The 15,826-nt window shown below is 47.3% G+C and overlaps 1 protein-coding gene and 1 pseudogene across 1 annotated transcript in view; one reads left to right on the top strand and one right to left on the bottom strand.

Annotated features, from left to right (window-relative positions):
* Positions 1–1,315, bottom strand: part of Pccb (propionyl-CoA carboxylase subunit beta) — a 54,069-nt gene extending 52,754 nt beyond the window's left edge. The window contains exon 1 of the mRNA XM_051206287.1: positions 1,076–1,315. Coding sequence (XP_051062244.1) covers positions 1,076–1,306 — 231 coding nt within the window. The 5' untranslated portion in view covers positions 1,307–1,315. The remainder of the gene's footprint in view (positions 1–1,075) is intronic.
* Positions 1,305–5,728, top strand: LOC127234222 (elongation factor 1-gamma-like; annotated as a pseudogene).
* Positions 5,729–15,826: the final 10,098 nt, after the last annotated feature.

The following is a 15,826-nucleotide window of genomic DNA, read 5'->3' as shown; positions in this document are numbered from 1 at the left end:
ATTCCTAAGTGTCAAGAAGGAATTGTGATTCTTGGGCCTTTTTCAAATGGTAACTCAAGACATCTGAATCAACATTTGACCTAGATTTAAGACCCAACTAATCCATGCCTTTAAACCTTTAATCCCAGCACTCAGCAGGCAAAGGTAGGCCTGTTGAGTTCGAGGACAGCCTGATCTACAGTTCCAGAAACCCTGTCTCGAAAAACCAAAACAAAAAACAAAAACACAACCAATCAAGCAAACAAAAAGCCAACGACCCAGCTTTTCCACACTTCCGTCCAGTCTAAGGTCACCACCTCCAGCTAGCTTGTCTTGTCTGCTGCTAAACGGCCTCCCCAGATTAATCTCTACAGTTCAACTGAGATTCTCATCTGAAAATCCAGGCAGTGTGTCAGTGCCTCGGCTGCCCATACTGGTCAGACTGCATACTAGCTTGCGACTTTATAGAAAGTCTACCTGCTTCCTACACAGTAGGTCGACACGCGCCGAAACTCTCAAAGAGTCCCACTTGACTTCCTCAGGCACGGGTGGTACACGATCCCTGCATGCACGGAGACCTCCACCCCAGGTTAATGTGAATGTAACCCAGCTATGTCTATTAACTACGAGCTTCGGTTTTATTGCTTTTCCATCATGGAAGAAAAAACAAACAAACTTGCTACAACTCTTTCAGATAGCAAGAGAATAATGGGGTCTTTTTAAATTGAGAGCCTATTGCCGACTAGTGAAGCAATCTTATTCTAACAAAATGTGGGAGACATTACTCTGTTTAAGATGATTTCTAGAGACAAACTTTCCCAGAAGTTCACAGAGCTCTAAGCAGAGCGCGGTTGGAGACCAGTCAGATCCATCCATCCAATCAACGCCCATCACCACCTGGGGGACCTTGCTAAACACAGGCGCTCCTCCTAATCTTCGGACTCCAGAGGGGTCCCTAGGTTCTCCAGGTGAAAGTTCTCGCCGCGCCCCTCCCAGGCGCCGCGCCTATTGGCTGAGAGGCCGTAGCGCCGCGAGCCCGGCGCACGGTGATAGGTTGCGGGCCAGGAGGCGGGACGCGATGGTGATCCCGACTCACTCGCTTGTGCTGCGCATCGATGCGGCGCTGGCCTCCGCCCATCAGCGCGGCACGGCGCTTGTTGTCGATGCGATCATTTACTGCAACCGGCTGGCTGCAAAAACTGCGGGTCGTGGTGCGGAGGCCGCAACTGAGAACCCTGAGCCTCGCTCCAGCCGTCAATACCCGAACCGCCGCCGCCATTTTTACTCTGCCAGCGTGCCACATGGGCCGGCGCACCTGAGAACGCATGCGCGGGAAGCGTGGAGCCCTAGCGGGTCTGCGCCTGCGCGTCGTCGCTGGGACGAGCTCCTGGCAGACAGAAGCATTGTTCCAGGCCCAAGGAGGTTCTGCCTCTCTATCTGTGCCTGTGTGGCAGCACAGAACAGGGACTTAATCCCTTGCTCTGCTTTAGCCGTCTAGACCCCAGGCTTTGTCGGCCCACTCCCCGCCAAAATTAATAGTTTTACCAAGTGCTGTGCCACGTTTTGCTTTTACAATTTAGCCATGCAATAATTTATATCCAGATTTCACAAGCACAAGAAGTAGGCTTCTTGACCAGGCAGTGGTGGTGGACGCCTTTAGTCCCAGCACTTGGGAGGCAGAGGCAGGCAGATCTCTGTGAATTCGAGGCCAGCCTGGTCTACAAAGCGAGTTCCAGGACAGGCTCCAAAGCTACACAGAGAAGCCCTGTTTCAAAAATCAAACAAACAAGAAGTAGGCTCGCTATGGAACCAAGACTTAAATGTTTTGTGACCTAGATGTTGAGTTCCAGAGGTTTGTGTATCTCTTAAAAGGGAGGGGAGCTGGAGAGCCCTTGCCAACATGAGTATGAGGACCAGAGTTTGGGGTCCCTAAACTCAGTATAACCAGAGTAACGAACGAGTGTCTGTAATGAGTTTGCTTAGGTGATATGAGAGAGAAGATAATCACAGGAAGCTCATGGACCAGCTAGGTTGGCGTATGCAGCCTCAAAGGAGACCCAATCACACAAAAGTGACCATCGAGACCGCAGGTTGCCCTGTGACTTCTATATGTGCACACCCAAACTTTAACACACACACACACACACACACACACATACTTTTTTGCTGTTTGGTTTTTTGTTTCTTTTTGTTTTTGTTAAGTTGTGACACTTGACACAGAATGGAGATGAAAACTTTTTCAGGGACCATTGCTTTAGGTGTGAGGACCACTGCTCAGTAGCGTTTTGCATTAGGAGAGAGGTTGGCCTCAACTCTCAATACAACAAAAACAAGATTTATTGGGTTGGAGGTTTGATTGATAGAAAATTAAGAGGACATAGTAAGGGCAAGGGACAATCCCACAAACTTAAGTCATGCTTTGCTGAAGGCAAGCCAGGGTGCTCAGATGTCACTTGGGGGACAGTGGGGGGGGGCTTCAAATATTGAGGATGATCACTTATCAAAGGTGGAGGATTTGGCTTAGCCAACTTAGCAGGATTCTTGGTAAAGCTACACTCTTTAAGAGAGGACCTGGGTCAGTTCTATTGAAGGGGAACTCAGTAGAGCCTGACCAGAGTTTGGTCAAGGAGAGAATCTTGTCAACACAGCAGCTGAGGCATTACTTGGGAGCAAGTAGGAAAAGTAAACTGAAATGCTCAGACTCTGCCCCAGACCTACTGAATCAGAAAATGGGGGTGGGGTGCCGACCTTAGAAAATGACCTGTAGTTGGTTCAGATGCTTAAAAGCTAAGAATCGCTGTTCCAGTGCTTTTGAAACTGAACTATTAATGCTTTTCCATTTGTTTACCCAAGTAGCTGGCAGGTCTTTAAGGCAAAGTACAATGTGCACATTCTCATTCTTAGACAGACAAACAGACAGACAGACAGACAGACACACCCCTCCAGAGTTGATTATTAACCCCTCCTAGATCCACCTCACAGCCAGGACTTTCATAAAGTTCAAATTCTGGCCTGAGACTTTAAAGTTAATGTCACTTGTTTTTCATTTATATTTTGAGGCATGGTCTGACTTAGGTAGACCTCCTTAGCTTTCCTGAAACCCATGATGTAGACCAGGTTGGCCTGAAACTCATAGAGATTGGTTTTACACAGCCTTTCACGGACTGGGATTAAAGGTATGCACCACCCCACATGGCTGAATAACCATATTTCAGCTGTCTGTGTGCCAAGAGCTGAACTATGAAAACAAACTGTGTTCCTTAGATCAAGGGTTGTTTTCCTTAATATACACAGAAGCTCAATGTGCAAGGCCTGAAGTCTCCTGACTGAGCAAAGATCAAGTACATCTGTCCCACACCAGTGGAGCGAGCTCTCAGCCCTGTACTTAGAACTCTGTGTTAAGGACATTAACAACCTGGAGAGGTAGACAAGGAGCTAGCTTTGGGAAATTTTTCTATGTGTTCAAGTACATGTGAGAAGGTAACAAGCAGTAATTAATGTAAGAAAAAGAGGTCTGGAATGGTAAAATGCACCTTTAACCCCAGCACTCAGGAGACAGGGTCACGAGGACATCTGTGTGTTTGAAGCCAACCTGTCTACAGAGCAAGTTCTAAACCAGTCAGGGTTACATAGTAAGACCCTGGGTGATATTTTGAATGTAATCTGCCCCCAAAATCTCATAGGAAGTGGCACTATTAGGAAGTGTGGCTTTGTTGGAGTGGGTATGGTGTAGGGATTCAGGCATTATGCTGGCCTGCCCCGTCACCTGGCAGAATGCACTCAGGCATTAGTCTACACACAGGTGCAAAGGACCCCTTTAAAGAAAGACCGCTAACCACCTACACTCTCTTTCCTGCTGTTCCCCTGGGGCAGACAGAGGTTTCCTGTCTCCCTCTTTTTTTTGTCCTCTCTCTGTCTCTGTGTCTCTTTACCTCTTTCCTTCCCCCTTCCCCTTTCTAATAAAACTTTGCACTAAGCTCTGTCTGCCTGTCGTGTTTGTCCCCCACCTCGGTCACCCTTGCCCACCATGGAATCCGACAAGGTTCCCCTCCAGCTTTAGCATAACATATGGCCTTGTTGGAGGGAGTGTGTCACTGTCGGGGGGTGGGGGGGTGGGCGGTGAGGTTTCCTATGCTCAGGATTCTGCGCAGTGTCTCAGTCCACTTCCTATGGATGTAGGCCTCTCAGCTACTGTTTGCCTGTCCTCAGCCATGCTCCCTATCATGACAATAATGGACAGAACCTCTGAAACTGTAAGCAAGCCCACTTCAGTTATAAGCCACTGTGCTCATGGTGTTTATATTCATATTCACACACATGCCCTTAACTGTGGTTACATCTCCAACTTTTGGAAGAACGGTGGCCAATGAGACTGAAAACTAAAAATTGAATGTGATTTATGAAGATTAGGCATGTTCAGAATTGGGAATTTAGAGGTTGCTAGGTCTCAGAAGGCCAGAACAAATGGTGAACTAAGGTGTCTATTTACATATTAAAGCCCCTTGTCTCCCTGGGGGCTTCCTTTGCAGCAGCACCGACAGCCCCACCCCCCTTTCTCTGCGGAATCACCTCACCGTGGTGGCTGGGACCCTGTACACATACCCTGAAAACTAGAGAGTCTTCAAGGCCCTCACCTGCTGCTCAGCACACTGGGGCTCAGGTCCGCGTGCTCTCCCCACCACCCCACTTCCACTTCGGCCAAACCAACCGCACCCCTGAATTTCTCAGAAAATTTCCTGCTGGCATTTGAGGGTGATGATGGATTCTGTGTGTTTGAGAGCAATGCCATCGCCTATCACGTGGTGAGCTTTGCTGACAGTGACATCGTTCCTCCACCAGCACCTGGTGCTGGACGCTCATTTGAAGACAAGGACTTTTTTGGTGGGTGAGCGAGTGACACTGGTTGATATCACAGTTGTCTGCACACTTCTGTGGCTTTATAAACAGGTCTTAGAGCCTTCTTTTTGCCAGGCCTTTTCCAATACCAACCGATGGTTCCTTACCTGCATTAACCAGCCCCAGTTCAGGGCAGTCTTGGGGGAGGTGAAGCTGTGTGAGAAGATGGTCCAGTTCGATGCTAAGAAGTTTGCAGAGAGCCAGCCTAAAAATGATACTCCCAGGAAAGAAAAATGTTCATGAGAAGAGAAACAGGCTGAGCGGGAAGAAGAAAAAAAGGCAGCTGCCCCAGCTCCTGAGGAGGGGAGGGGATGGGCGAGTGTGAGCAGGCACTAGCTGCTGAGCCCAAGGCCAAAGACCCCTTCGCTCATCTGCCCAAGAGCACCTTTGTGTTAGATGAGTTTAAGCGAAAGGACTCCAATGAGGACATGCTCTCTGTGGTGCTGCCATATGTTTGGGAGCACTTTGATAAGGATGGCTAGTCTCTGTGGCATGCTGAGTACCGTTTCCCTGGAGAGCTCACCCAGACCTTCATGAGTTGCAACCTCATCACTGGAATGTTCCAGTGATTGGACAAACTGAGGAAGAATGCCTTTGCTAGTGTCATCCTCTTTGGACCTAACAACAGCAGCCCCATTTCTGGCATTTGGGTCTTCCGAGGCCAAGAGCTTGCCTTTCTGCTGAGTCCAGATTGGCAGGTAGATTACGAGTCATATACTTGGGCTGAAACTGGTTCCTGGTAGGGAAGAGACCCAGACGATGGTTGGAGAGACTTTTCCTGAGAGGGGGCCTTCCAGCATTTGGGCAAAGCTGTCAATCAAGGCAAGATCTTCAAGTGAACATGTCTTGCCATCATCTACCAGTCAAGGGAGATGGGGGTTATTAAAGGACACTGAACATTGAAAAAAGAAAAGAAAAAAAAAAAAAAAACATGTCAAAGCAGATGCTGGTCAGCTCTCCCAGCACCACTCAGCACCCGTGGCTCCTCTCAACACTTCTTGCCCTGCCCTCTTCCAGGAGTCGAGTTTCTGCTCCCTCCCCTCAGCCTGACCCTGTGTAATTCAGCCATTTTGACTACTCCAGTGTCTTGGTCCTCTTGGCCCAGCTCCCTCTCTTGGTCTTTGGCTCCTCTCTTGTTCTTCCTCCCCATCTCTCCTGTCATGGTGCCGTTGAGTCTTCTGGCCATGTTCAGCCTGGACTCTTCCCTCTACCTGCTCCGTGTCTCCATCAATGGAACACATGTTCGGAGTTGCTCTGGAGCCTTGATTTCTGATACAGAGGTAACACAGCTGCAGTGGTTTATCCATAGAGGGCACTCTGACTGAGAAGCAAGCAAGCAAACAAACAAACAAACAAAAACCCACAACTACCAAGGTTCAGTTTTCCTCAGTCACATCCAACTCCTGTTTACCAAGTTTGCTCTGTATCTGTGTGCGTATGGTATCCTCTTTAGAAGCCACCGGGATCCAACCATGGAGCTCTACCTCAATAACGTAATTACTTTCAAAAGACTGTCTCTATCACTATGGCCAGGTTGTGTTTCTACCCTCTTGATACTCTTAGCATGTGACTTTGGGGGTTAAGCATGAGTTTGGGAAAGACAGATAAGTAGTCACAGCACCATGAGCTCCTCGTCTTCCTCTCTGTCCTACAAATCTGTATTATTTTGACACCATCTTGTTGCGAGTCCCATTGTGCAGGGAGTGGGGCTGGGAAGAGGGCTTTCCTTCTGAACACCAGAATGCTCTAGGCCTTTCTGTACTTGGTCCCTTTCACAGGACTGAGTGATTTCTCCATCAAGAGGCAGGAGTCACCCAGCTCTGTCATTAGTTTTCTTGTTTTTTGAGACAGATAAGAATCTGGAGGATGTTCAACTGTAGACCTTGCTCCTGCTAATTTCCTGGTAAAAGCAGAGTGGGAGTAGTTTTGTGTCACAGAATCGTGGCTTAAATGTGAGAAAATACATAAAACTTAACACGATAAAGGCAAGTAGGAAGTGCTTGTTAAACTGTTGCCTAATAGATCACTTGTAGTTTCCTAAAGGAAACACCTTTTTTTAAAGGCATGACCTCACCATGCTGTGTGTGTGCTGGGATTAAAGACGTGTACCACCACGCCTGCCTCAAGCAGACAGTCTTTTTTTGTTTGTTTGTTTTGTTTTGTTTTTGTTTTTGGAGACAGGGTTTCTCTGTGGCTTTGGAGGCTGACCTGGAAATAGCTCTTGTAGACCAGGCTGGTCTCTGACTCACAGACATCGGCCTGCCTCTGCCTCCCGAATGCTGGGATTAAAGGCTTTCACCACCACCCCTCCATGACTGGCAGTCTCATCTATTCAGAATTTTCCTGAGAAGTCCTCAGGGTGGAAGGAGGGAAACTCAGTGGCATCTGTTTACTCCCTACCACAGGGGTGGACAGAAGTGTAAGAGCAACAGTAAAGGCCCACTTGAGAAAACTCCTTCTGGGCCAGAGAGTGGTCTCTGGCCAAGGAGGGGGCCTGACATTCCAGATGGGTGAGAATCAGTGTCCTGGCCAAGGGACCACCCTCTCAGGAAGGTGGATTCCGTTAAAAGATAGGACAAGAGATCGACAAGGATGACCCCAACTAAGAATCTAAGCAATAGTGGAGAGGCTGCCTTAAATGCTCTTCGTCAATAATGAGATTGATGACTACCTTATCTGCCGTCCTAGAGCCTTCGTCCAGTAGCTGATGGAAGCAGAAACAGAAACCCACAGGTAAACACTGATTCCAAACTCCTGGAATCCAGTTGCAGACCAGAAGGAGTAATGAGCAAAGGGGTCAAGACCAGGCTGGAGAAACCCACAGAAACAGCTGACCTGAACAAGGGGGAGCTCATGGACTCCAGACTGATAGCTGGGAAACCAGCATAGGACCGACCCAGACCCCCTGAATGTGGGTGTTAGGAGGACTGGGCAATCTATGGGGCTTCGGGTAGTGGATCAGTATTTATCCCTAGTGTACTTTGGGAGCTCATTCCACATAGAGGGATACTCTCTCAGCCTAGACACATGGGGGATGGCCTAGGCCCTGCCCCAAATGACATGACAGACTTTGAAGATCCCACATGGAAGGCCTCACCCTCCCTAGGTAGCAGAAAGGGGATGAGATGGGGGGGGGGTTAGTGGGAGGCAGAGGAGGGAGGGAGAAAGCGAGGGAGGGAGAGGGAACTGGGGTTGACATGTAAAACAAGATTATTTCTAATTTAAATAAAATTAGTCCTGCCTCTAACACAGTGGCTTAGCACCCTGAAGCCATGTTGCTTTGCAAGTGTGTCCACTTTTCTAAATTATCAGGAAAGCATAACTTCCTCTGAGTATGCTTCCCCCTGACTGTTTGGGCTTCCCGAGCAGTCTGGGCCTCCTTGCTCTTTCTCTGAAGCACCTCTCCCAATGTGGCTGCTTGTCCACTGAGCCTCTGACCTCCCTGCCGGTCTTTTCCTTTCTCTTCCATTACCCCCTCCCCTTTTTAGACAGCTGCTGAGACTTGCAGCTGGTCTGGGTGGGGTGGGGTGGATGTGGGTACTTTATACTACTAAAAATAGCCTGGAGCTTCCATTTGAGGCCGTTCTTAAATTATTTTATCAATGAGTCTGAGAACCCCAAAAGGGAACCCTAATCTACCCCCAGTCAGAACCTGAATTTTTGTTTTCACCCTAACTTCTTGAATAATAAAGGATGATATATCATCATTTTCTGGTCAGTCCTGCTTGGTTGGTGACAACCCTGAGCAAGGCCGAGTACAATGGCAAGAAGCAGTTAAGTGGAAGGAGCATATATAGTCTTTTTCTGCAGGGAGGCCGGCGCCAAGAGGAGAATCAGGCACACGAGAGCCGGTCGAGTAGAGCAGCCAAGGCAGTGAAAGACACAGGCAGAAGGTAAGAGCCCTCGGGTTGAGGTGCAAGCTTGGGTTGCAGGTTAAGAGGGGAAAGTGAGTGGCACCCACCCAACCTTCCCAGCCCCTTGCATTTTTCAAGAGAGTTTAGCAAGGTTTTGGGGGAGTTTGGGTAACAGAGCATTCCTGCTTGGGTTCGGCTGGGAACAGAGAGAGGGAGGAAGGTGTGGTTCCGCATAAATTCACAGTAAATCCAGGGCAGCAGCTGGGCTCTTGTCAGTCATGGCCAATGGAGTCCAGGTGTTTCTCACCCAGAAGCTCCTTGGGTGCTTAGGAGCAAGGGTGTGTGTGAGGGAGTTAACTATAGACAGCAGCTGTCCTCGTGGAGAGAGAACATTTTTAAGATTTTTGTCGTGCATTAATAATGCCCTTTTCTGCTTGGTGTTGGGGTTTTGTTGTTCTGTTTTTAACAGAAGAGAAAGAGCAGTTTGAATTAATTGCTGACCTGTGTCATCTTGACTGCTGGGATTGGGCCTCAAAAACTCTGACTTACTGGCATTGGTGGTCCAGGTCTTTAATCCCAGCACTCAGGAGGCTGAGGCAGGTGGATCTCTGAGTTCAATGGCAGCCTGGTCTACAGAGCAAGTTCCAGGACAGTCAGGGCTACACAGAGAAATCCTGTCTCAAAATAACAACAACAAAAGCTCTGGCTTAAATTCCCTTAAACTATCACTAAACCCCTGAGCCTGGCTTTATATACACCACATACATCTCCCGAGCCATACTGAAAAAGCCTCACCGTTTCTGGCTTTTTGGGCTCCCCGGGGAAAAAAATGAAAACTGGTCTTCCCCTTTATCTAAAGTCAATTCTAGAACATTGTTCTGTCCTTGTCAGTCTGCCATTCCCATTCAAGTTTTTGTCACGTGTTGGTTACACCCTTTGAGCATTCCTCCGACCTCCACGTGGCACCCTCCTCTCTGGATTTCCTCGCCAGGCTGGCTTTTCCTTCTGAGTGTTCCACAACAATTTTCAGACACTGAGCCTCCTTTGACTTGGCCTGGCCTCTGAATTTCCCAGTCTCCATACGAAGGGCCTTCAACGCTTGCTCCAGGACTCCGCCCACACACTGGCCTGGAACCAGTAAGAGTTACAGCATTCTCAGGACCTGGCACCTGGCGGTTCCCTGCACCACCCCCCTTCCTACTCCCTTCCTTCACCCCTATGCCGACTCTGGTTAACCCTCTCTCTGTCGATCTTTAACCCACTCGATATAAGTGTTTCAGCTCCAGCCTGATGGCTCAGCAGCTAGCTATGAGCACTGGCTGATCTTATAGAGGACTTGTGTTAGGCAGGTAATTCAAACGACCTGCAACTGACCCAGGGAATCCAACAGCCTCTTCTGGCCTCCACCGGCACCAAACACAATAAGAAAGCGGGGTGGGGTAGATTAAACTCTTGTAACTCTGGCTCCTCTAAACCCCTCGGCTTTCCATCTAGACAACCTGTGTCACCCCTTCTTTGGGATTGCTCAGACTGTCTCACAATTGCTGGCTATGGTCACTTACACCATACCAGGTGTCTTGGTCTCTTAGGGCTGTCAAAACAGATCAGCACAAAACCAGCCTGAGGCAACACAAATGCCCCCTCTGGTAGTTCTACAGGGTGGGAGTCAGAAATGAAGGTGTCTGCAAGGGGGGGCTCCTACCAAAGGTCCTAGGGCGATCCTGCTTGCCTCTTCTAGCTTCTGACAGCTCGAATGAACATCTCTTGTCTCTGGTAACACCAGTCTCCACCTCCATCTTAACAAGCTTCATGTCTATGATTTCTCCTTTTCATTAGATACTAGTCATTGAATTTAGGACCCATCCTGAACCCAGAATGACCTCATCAAAAGATCCTTTAAAAACTCTCTCTCTCTCTCTCTCTCTCTCTCTCTCCCTCTGTGTGTGTGTGTGTGTGTGTGTGTTCTCTCCTTCCTCCCTGTGGGTCCCTGGGAACTCAGGTCATCTGGCTTAACAGCAAGTACTTTTACCCAATGAGCCATGTCATCCTTCCTTAACAATCTTTTATCTTCAGGGCATGGTGGCATACACCTGTAAGCCCAGCACTCTACAGACTGAGACAGGATGATTGCCATGAATTCAAGGCAAGCTTGGGCAATATAGCAAGTTTGTTCTGTACTTGTCTGGACTACGGTATGAGACCCTGTCTCTAAAACAACAACAAAATAAAGATGAGGATCTTTACCGTAATTACTTACGTCTCATTTCTTAATGAGGTCACATTCGCAGGCACTGGAGAACCTGAGTCAACCCCCTGTGGCAGGTTCCTGCTGTTCCTGGGGTTCTCTTTACCCACATCCATGTACCCAGTTCAAAAGGCAATCACAAAGCATCCTCGAGACTTCCTAGTTAGAGCATCTCTTCCCCCTCTGGACTTCCTTTTGGTTTTTGTTCCTCTTTAAGAGATTTTAGAAGTTCTCTTTCACAGCGCTTCCATCTGAGAGAAATTTAGGATTTGTCCGGTTGCCTGGGTTGTAGGAAGTGCCTCCCATTTGTCTGGGCAGGATCATTCCTGTTGCTCCTGAGCTTGTAGCCCTGACCCCTCCCACTAAGCGTCTAGCCTACTTTTTCCTTCCCCACCACTTCCTGCCTTCCTACCTCTCAGCTTCTCCTTCACCCACCTTCTGCTCAGCCCTGCCTCCTTGTACTTTCTACTCAGCACAGTGACATTGTAGCACAATTCTGCCCTGTGTACACCAGCCCCTCCTGCCTATGCTGATTGCCAGTTCATGCTTGGGTCATCTCCTACCATGAGATGTCATTCATACCTGCTAGGTACCCTTACACTTCACCAAGAATACTCTTTTCAGCTTGCTTTTCCCCATGGCCTTAGTTCCCTTCCAACACCAGACATGTCTTCCATCCCACAAAATGACAGCATCTCTCTTTAGCTCCCCTGGATTTCCTGCTGTCTCTGTGACACTACCCACTCAATGGTTTCCAGCAAAATGGCTGCTTTGGTTTTAGCAATGCACTGCCTTTTCCTCTCTGGTCCAATTCTGCTTGTATTTCTGTCTGGGAATGGGGTCACTGGGCTGTATTTTCAGAATTGTTTTGTACTAGAAATACCTAGCTAGAATGGCAGACATAAACAGGGATAGGGATTCCAGAAGCCTGTGATTCACAAACAACTCCAGCATGCCTTGTCTGTTAATTCACTAATCCTAACACTCCTAGGATGGGCTTCCTCACCTCAACCAGACTATTTTAGCTTAATAATTCTCTCCATTTTGGGATAGAGATTTTGTTTTATATTTAAGTTAAAATGTAGCATGATATAAACTGGATTTTTTCTTTTTAAGAGTCTCACTCTAAAGTAGGGGCTGCCCTGAAGTCATGGCTGTCTTCCTACCTCAGCCTCTTGAATGCTAGGATTTGAGACATGCCATCAGGCCATCAGAAAGAAATACTCTTTCTTCTCCCCAGTCACATAAAGCATTCTAAGACAGGAGCCATGACAGCAGATTAAGACTCCATTCATCCTTCCTTCCTCCTTTCCTTCTCTTTCTTCCTACAGAGATCCTCCTGCCCCTGCCTCTGTGTTAGGATACTACCATCATTGCTTAAAAAAAAAAAATGCTTTATTTTTGTTTTTCACTGTGAACTGTCCTCTTTTTTTCTTTGATTATTCCTACACAATCCCCAAAAGGCTATAGAAACTATGCTAATTTCACAGCCCCTCCTAGTATAATGGGTGATTTTGAAAATTATATTGTTCTGAAGCAATTAAAATTAGCATCTAGAAACTCAAAAGATTGGCAATTCATATTCAACTCCCCATTGCTTATTTAGAGTAAGGGTTCTCTTGTTTTTATTTTTTGTCTCCAGTATCCAGTATACACAGAAGCTCTGACTGGGCACCCCCTCCCACTAGTCCAGCTTCTGTAAGGAAGGTGTAATCAGCTGACCCTCCAATACATCATTAGAGGCAGTTTCTGACATTTGAGATACACTCATCTGGGAGCATCGGATGTAATCGAGAGAACTACTTGTTACGTGAGTATGGTTCATCCACCCAACTCTAGAATCTCAGCCTTGGGATGACAAGGCAAGTGTGACTCTGAGCCAGTGAATGAAAGGAAGGTTGGAAAGAAACATCACACTCTACGGTACAATTCAAGCAAAGTAAGCAGGAGATCCAAATGAAACGATGCCACCACCACCCCATCCGCCATGACACATGGTGTGCTTTTTAGAGAAACAGACGCAGGATGGGGGAGGGAAGAAAAGGCACTTAGGAGGCAGCTGCCAGAGCAGGGCCTCCCTTACAACCTTTTATACTTGGAAAGGATTAAGTAAATATCAACGCATTCCTCATTCCCAGAGCCAGCCACAGGGGGATTAAAAAGAAAACCACCACAGTACAGTACTTTGGTCCCATAAAAACTCAATTCCAAATGACACCAGCAGTGTGACAGGCAGATCCTCTCATTTCTGAGTTCTCTTGTTTGTAAAATAGCAATCATAATGCTAACACTGACCCTCCAGAAAGAGCAGAAAGATTAAGTACTGAATGCAATCGTGAGCACTGCATAAGCAGACATCGTGGTAGATGCCTGTAACCCCCACACTCTGGAGGTAGAGGAAGGAGGAGCAGTCCAAGGTTCTATGTTTATAACCTCACCTATTTGCTTGTCAAGTTTAAAAGGAACCACTGTGGAATAACCCTTTTGTATATTGTGAAAGTGTATTCCTCTCATTGGTTAATAAGGAACTGACTGCCCTATAGCTGGGCAGGAGAGATTGGGTGGGAGAGGCAAACTGAGAATAATGGGAGGAAGAAGGGTAGAGTCAGGAGTCTCTAGCAGATGCAAAGGAAGCAGGATGGGCGCACCACACTGAGAAAAGGTACCAAGCCATACGGCAAAGCATAGGTAAGAGATATGAGTTAATTTAAAATTTAAGCATTAGCTAGTAACAAGCCTGAGCTGTTAGCCAAACATTTATAATTAATATTCAGCCTTTGTGAGGTTGCTTGGGAATGGCTTGCAGGACAGAAACTTCCATCAACAGAGAACCTAGGCTACCTGGTTCCCTGACTCACACACACACAGAGGAAAACCTATGTAAGATGCTTGTGTTGCTAAGATTCCTTCCCAGGAGGAAACATAAATGATACCTGCCCCTCCTCTTACTGTCCCAATAACAAACTGAGGTACAATTCCAAAGTTCCCTCTGGGGAACCAGTAAGTTTGCCAACTGACTACAGAACGTAGCTGAGCGGTTACTTACAGGAATGTGGGAATTCCCCTCTGAAAAGAGCTGCACTGGGAAGTCTCTGTGTAGGAGGAATGATGGCCTTCCCAGAGGCAACAGCCGCCCCGGCTCCTTCCCTACCTAAGAGGCCACATGAAATTCGGGCAGAATAGCATGCAGCTGGTTGGGAGGGGTGGCTAGATACTCCCATGACCCTCCCCAACCTCTTCTTCTACAAGGGAACCTCCCTCAACAGTCAGAAGACCCAGCAGAACTCCTGAAGATGACTGCAGTTTAGCTAGGATACGACTGTATATTGCTGGGTATTCACCATGTGATTAATAAATGATAATCTTATTGTATCTAGGATTTGGAGAAGTGTTTGAAGCCTAGGAAAGACAGTAGATGAGACCTATAGGAACCTAAACAAAGACATTTGTTACCAGAAGAAAGGAATTCCCAACACAGCTGCAGAGTGGCCTACAGAGATGGCTCAATAGTTAAGAGCACTCACTGGCTGCTGTTCTAGAGGACCCAGGTTCAATCCCCAGCACCCCATGGCAACTCACAACTGTCTGTAACTCCATTTCCAGGGGATCTGATTCTGTTCTCCACAGACACTGCATACCCGGAAGCAAAACACATATACAATAAAGGTTAAGTATTTTTAAATTAAAAAATGACAAACAAAGGCCACAGAAAAGTAAAGAAGATAACCTAGAGGCAGTAAAACATATCTCGAGAACTGTACAGTTGTAGGGTGATGGTGGCACACACCTTTAATTCCAGCACTCAGGAGGCAGAGGCAGGTGGATCTCTGAGTTCGAGGCCAGCCTGGTCTACAGAGCAAGTTCTGGATAACCAGGGATACACAGAGAAACCTTGTCTTCGAAAACTTGAAAAAAAAAAAAAAAGAACAGTAGGTCAACACAGTGACTGTTGACAAACCTTGCTGATGCCACCCCAAGATTCTCCCAGCCATAACACCACTTTGAAAGGTTTTAAAATGTCACGTTATCTTTGCATTTGTGGTCTTGGTGGAAACATCAGATCAACAAGAAAAAGTTCTTGCCTGTTTAACATGGAGAGTCCCCCAAATGGGAGATTCTGATGAAAAGGGGGTGGGGAATGAGTGGGCTGGAATAGGGAAAAGCCAGGAGAGGGATAATGACCTCTGTGTTGTTTACAATAACGCCAGCAGCTAAAGTAAACCCTGCAGTTCAGTGGCCTGCGAGAGCAGGAGCTTACTGCTCACTCGTATAACATTAGTACAACATTCACGTGCAGACACTACTGAACACAGAAGGACAGCTTGCCTTTCAAGGCAAGTCAGCAATCACAGGTGCTCTCAGTGTTGTGGTGACAGATGTCTCTCTTGTGAAAGACTCCGGCTCCAGAGCCAGCAAGATGGGTTGGTGGGTAAAGGTGACTTCTTTCTGCTGCCAAATCTGATGAGCTGTATTTGATCCCCAGGACCCACAAAGTGAAACAAACAACCCACTCCCATACACCATGGCTGGTGCCCACACCATCTACACAATGTATTTTTAAAATTTATTTCGTTTTGGTTTTTCAAGAAAGAGTTTCTCTGTGTAGACATGGTTGTAGACTCACTCTGTAGACCAGGTTGGCCTCAAATTCACAGAGATCCATCTGCTTCTGTCTATTGAGTGGAGTGCTGGGATTAAAGGAGTATGCCACCATTGCCTAGCTATATGTACATTTTCAACAACAACAACAAAATTTAAAGAAATACCAGATCTGGGAAACAGGTCAGTTAGTAAGGTGCTTTCTATGTAAGTATGAACAATTGCGTTCAGTTCCCTCCACTCAAAGGAAAAG

This window comes from Phodopus roborovskii, unplaced genomic scaffold (assembly GCF_943737965.1).
Source record: "Phodopus roborovskii unplaced genomic scaffold, PHOROB, whole genome shotgun sequence".
Taxonomy (NCBI): Eukaryota; Metazoa; Chordata; class Mammalia; order Rodentia; family Cricetidae; genus Phodopus; species Phodopus roborovskii.
The sequence above is the reverse complement of the archived record's forward strand: the minus strand, read 5'-3'. Positions and strand labels throughout refer to the sequence as shown.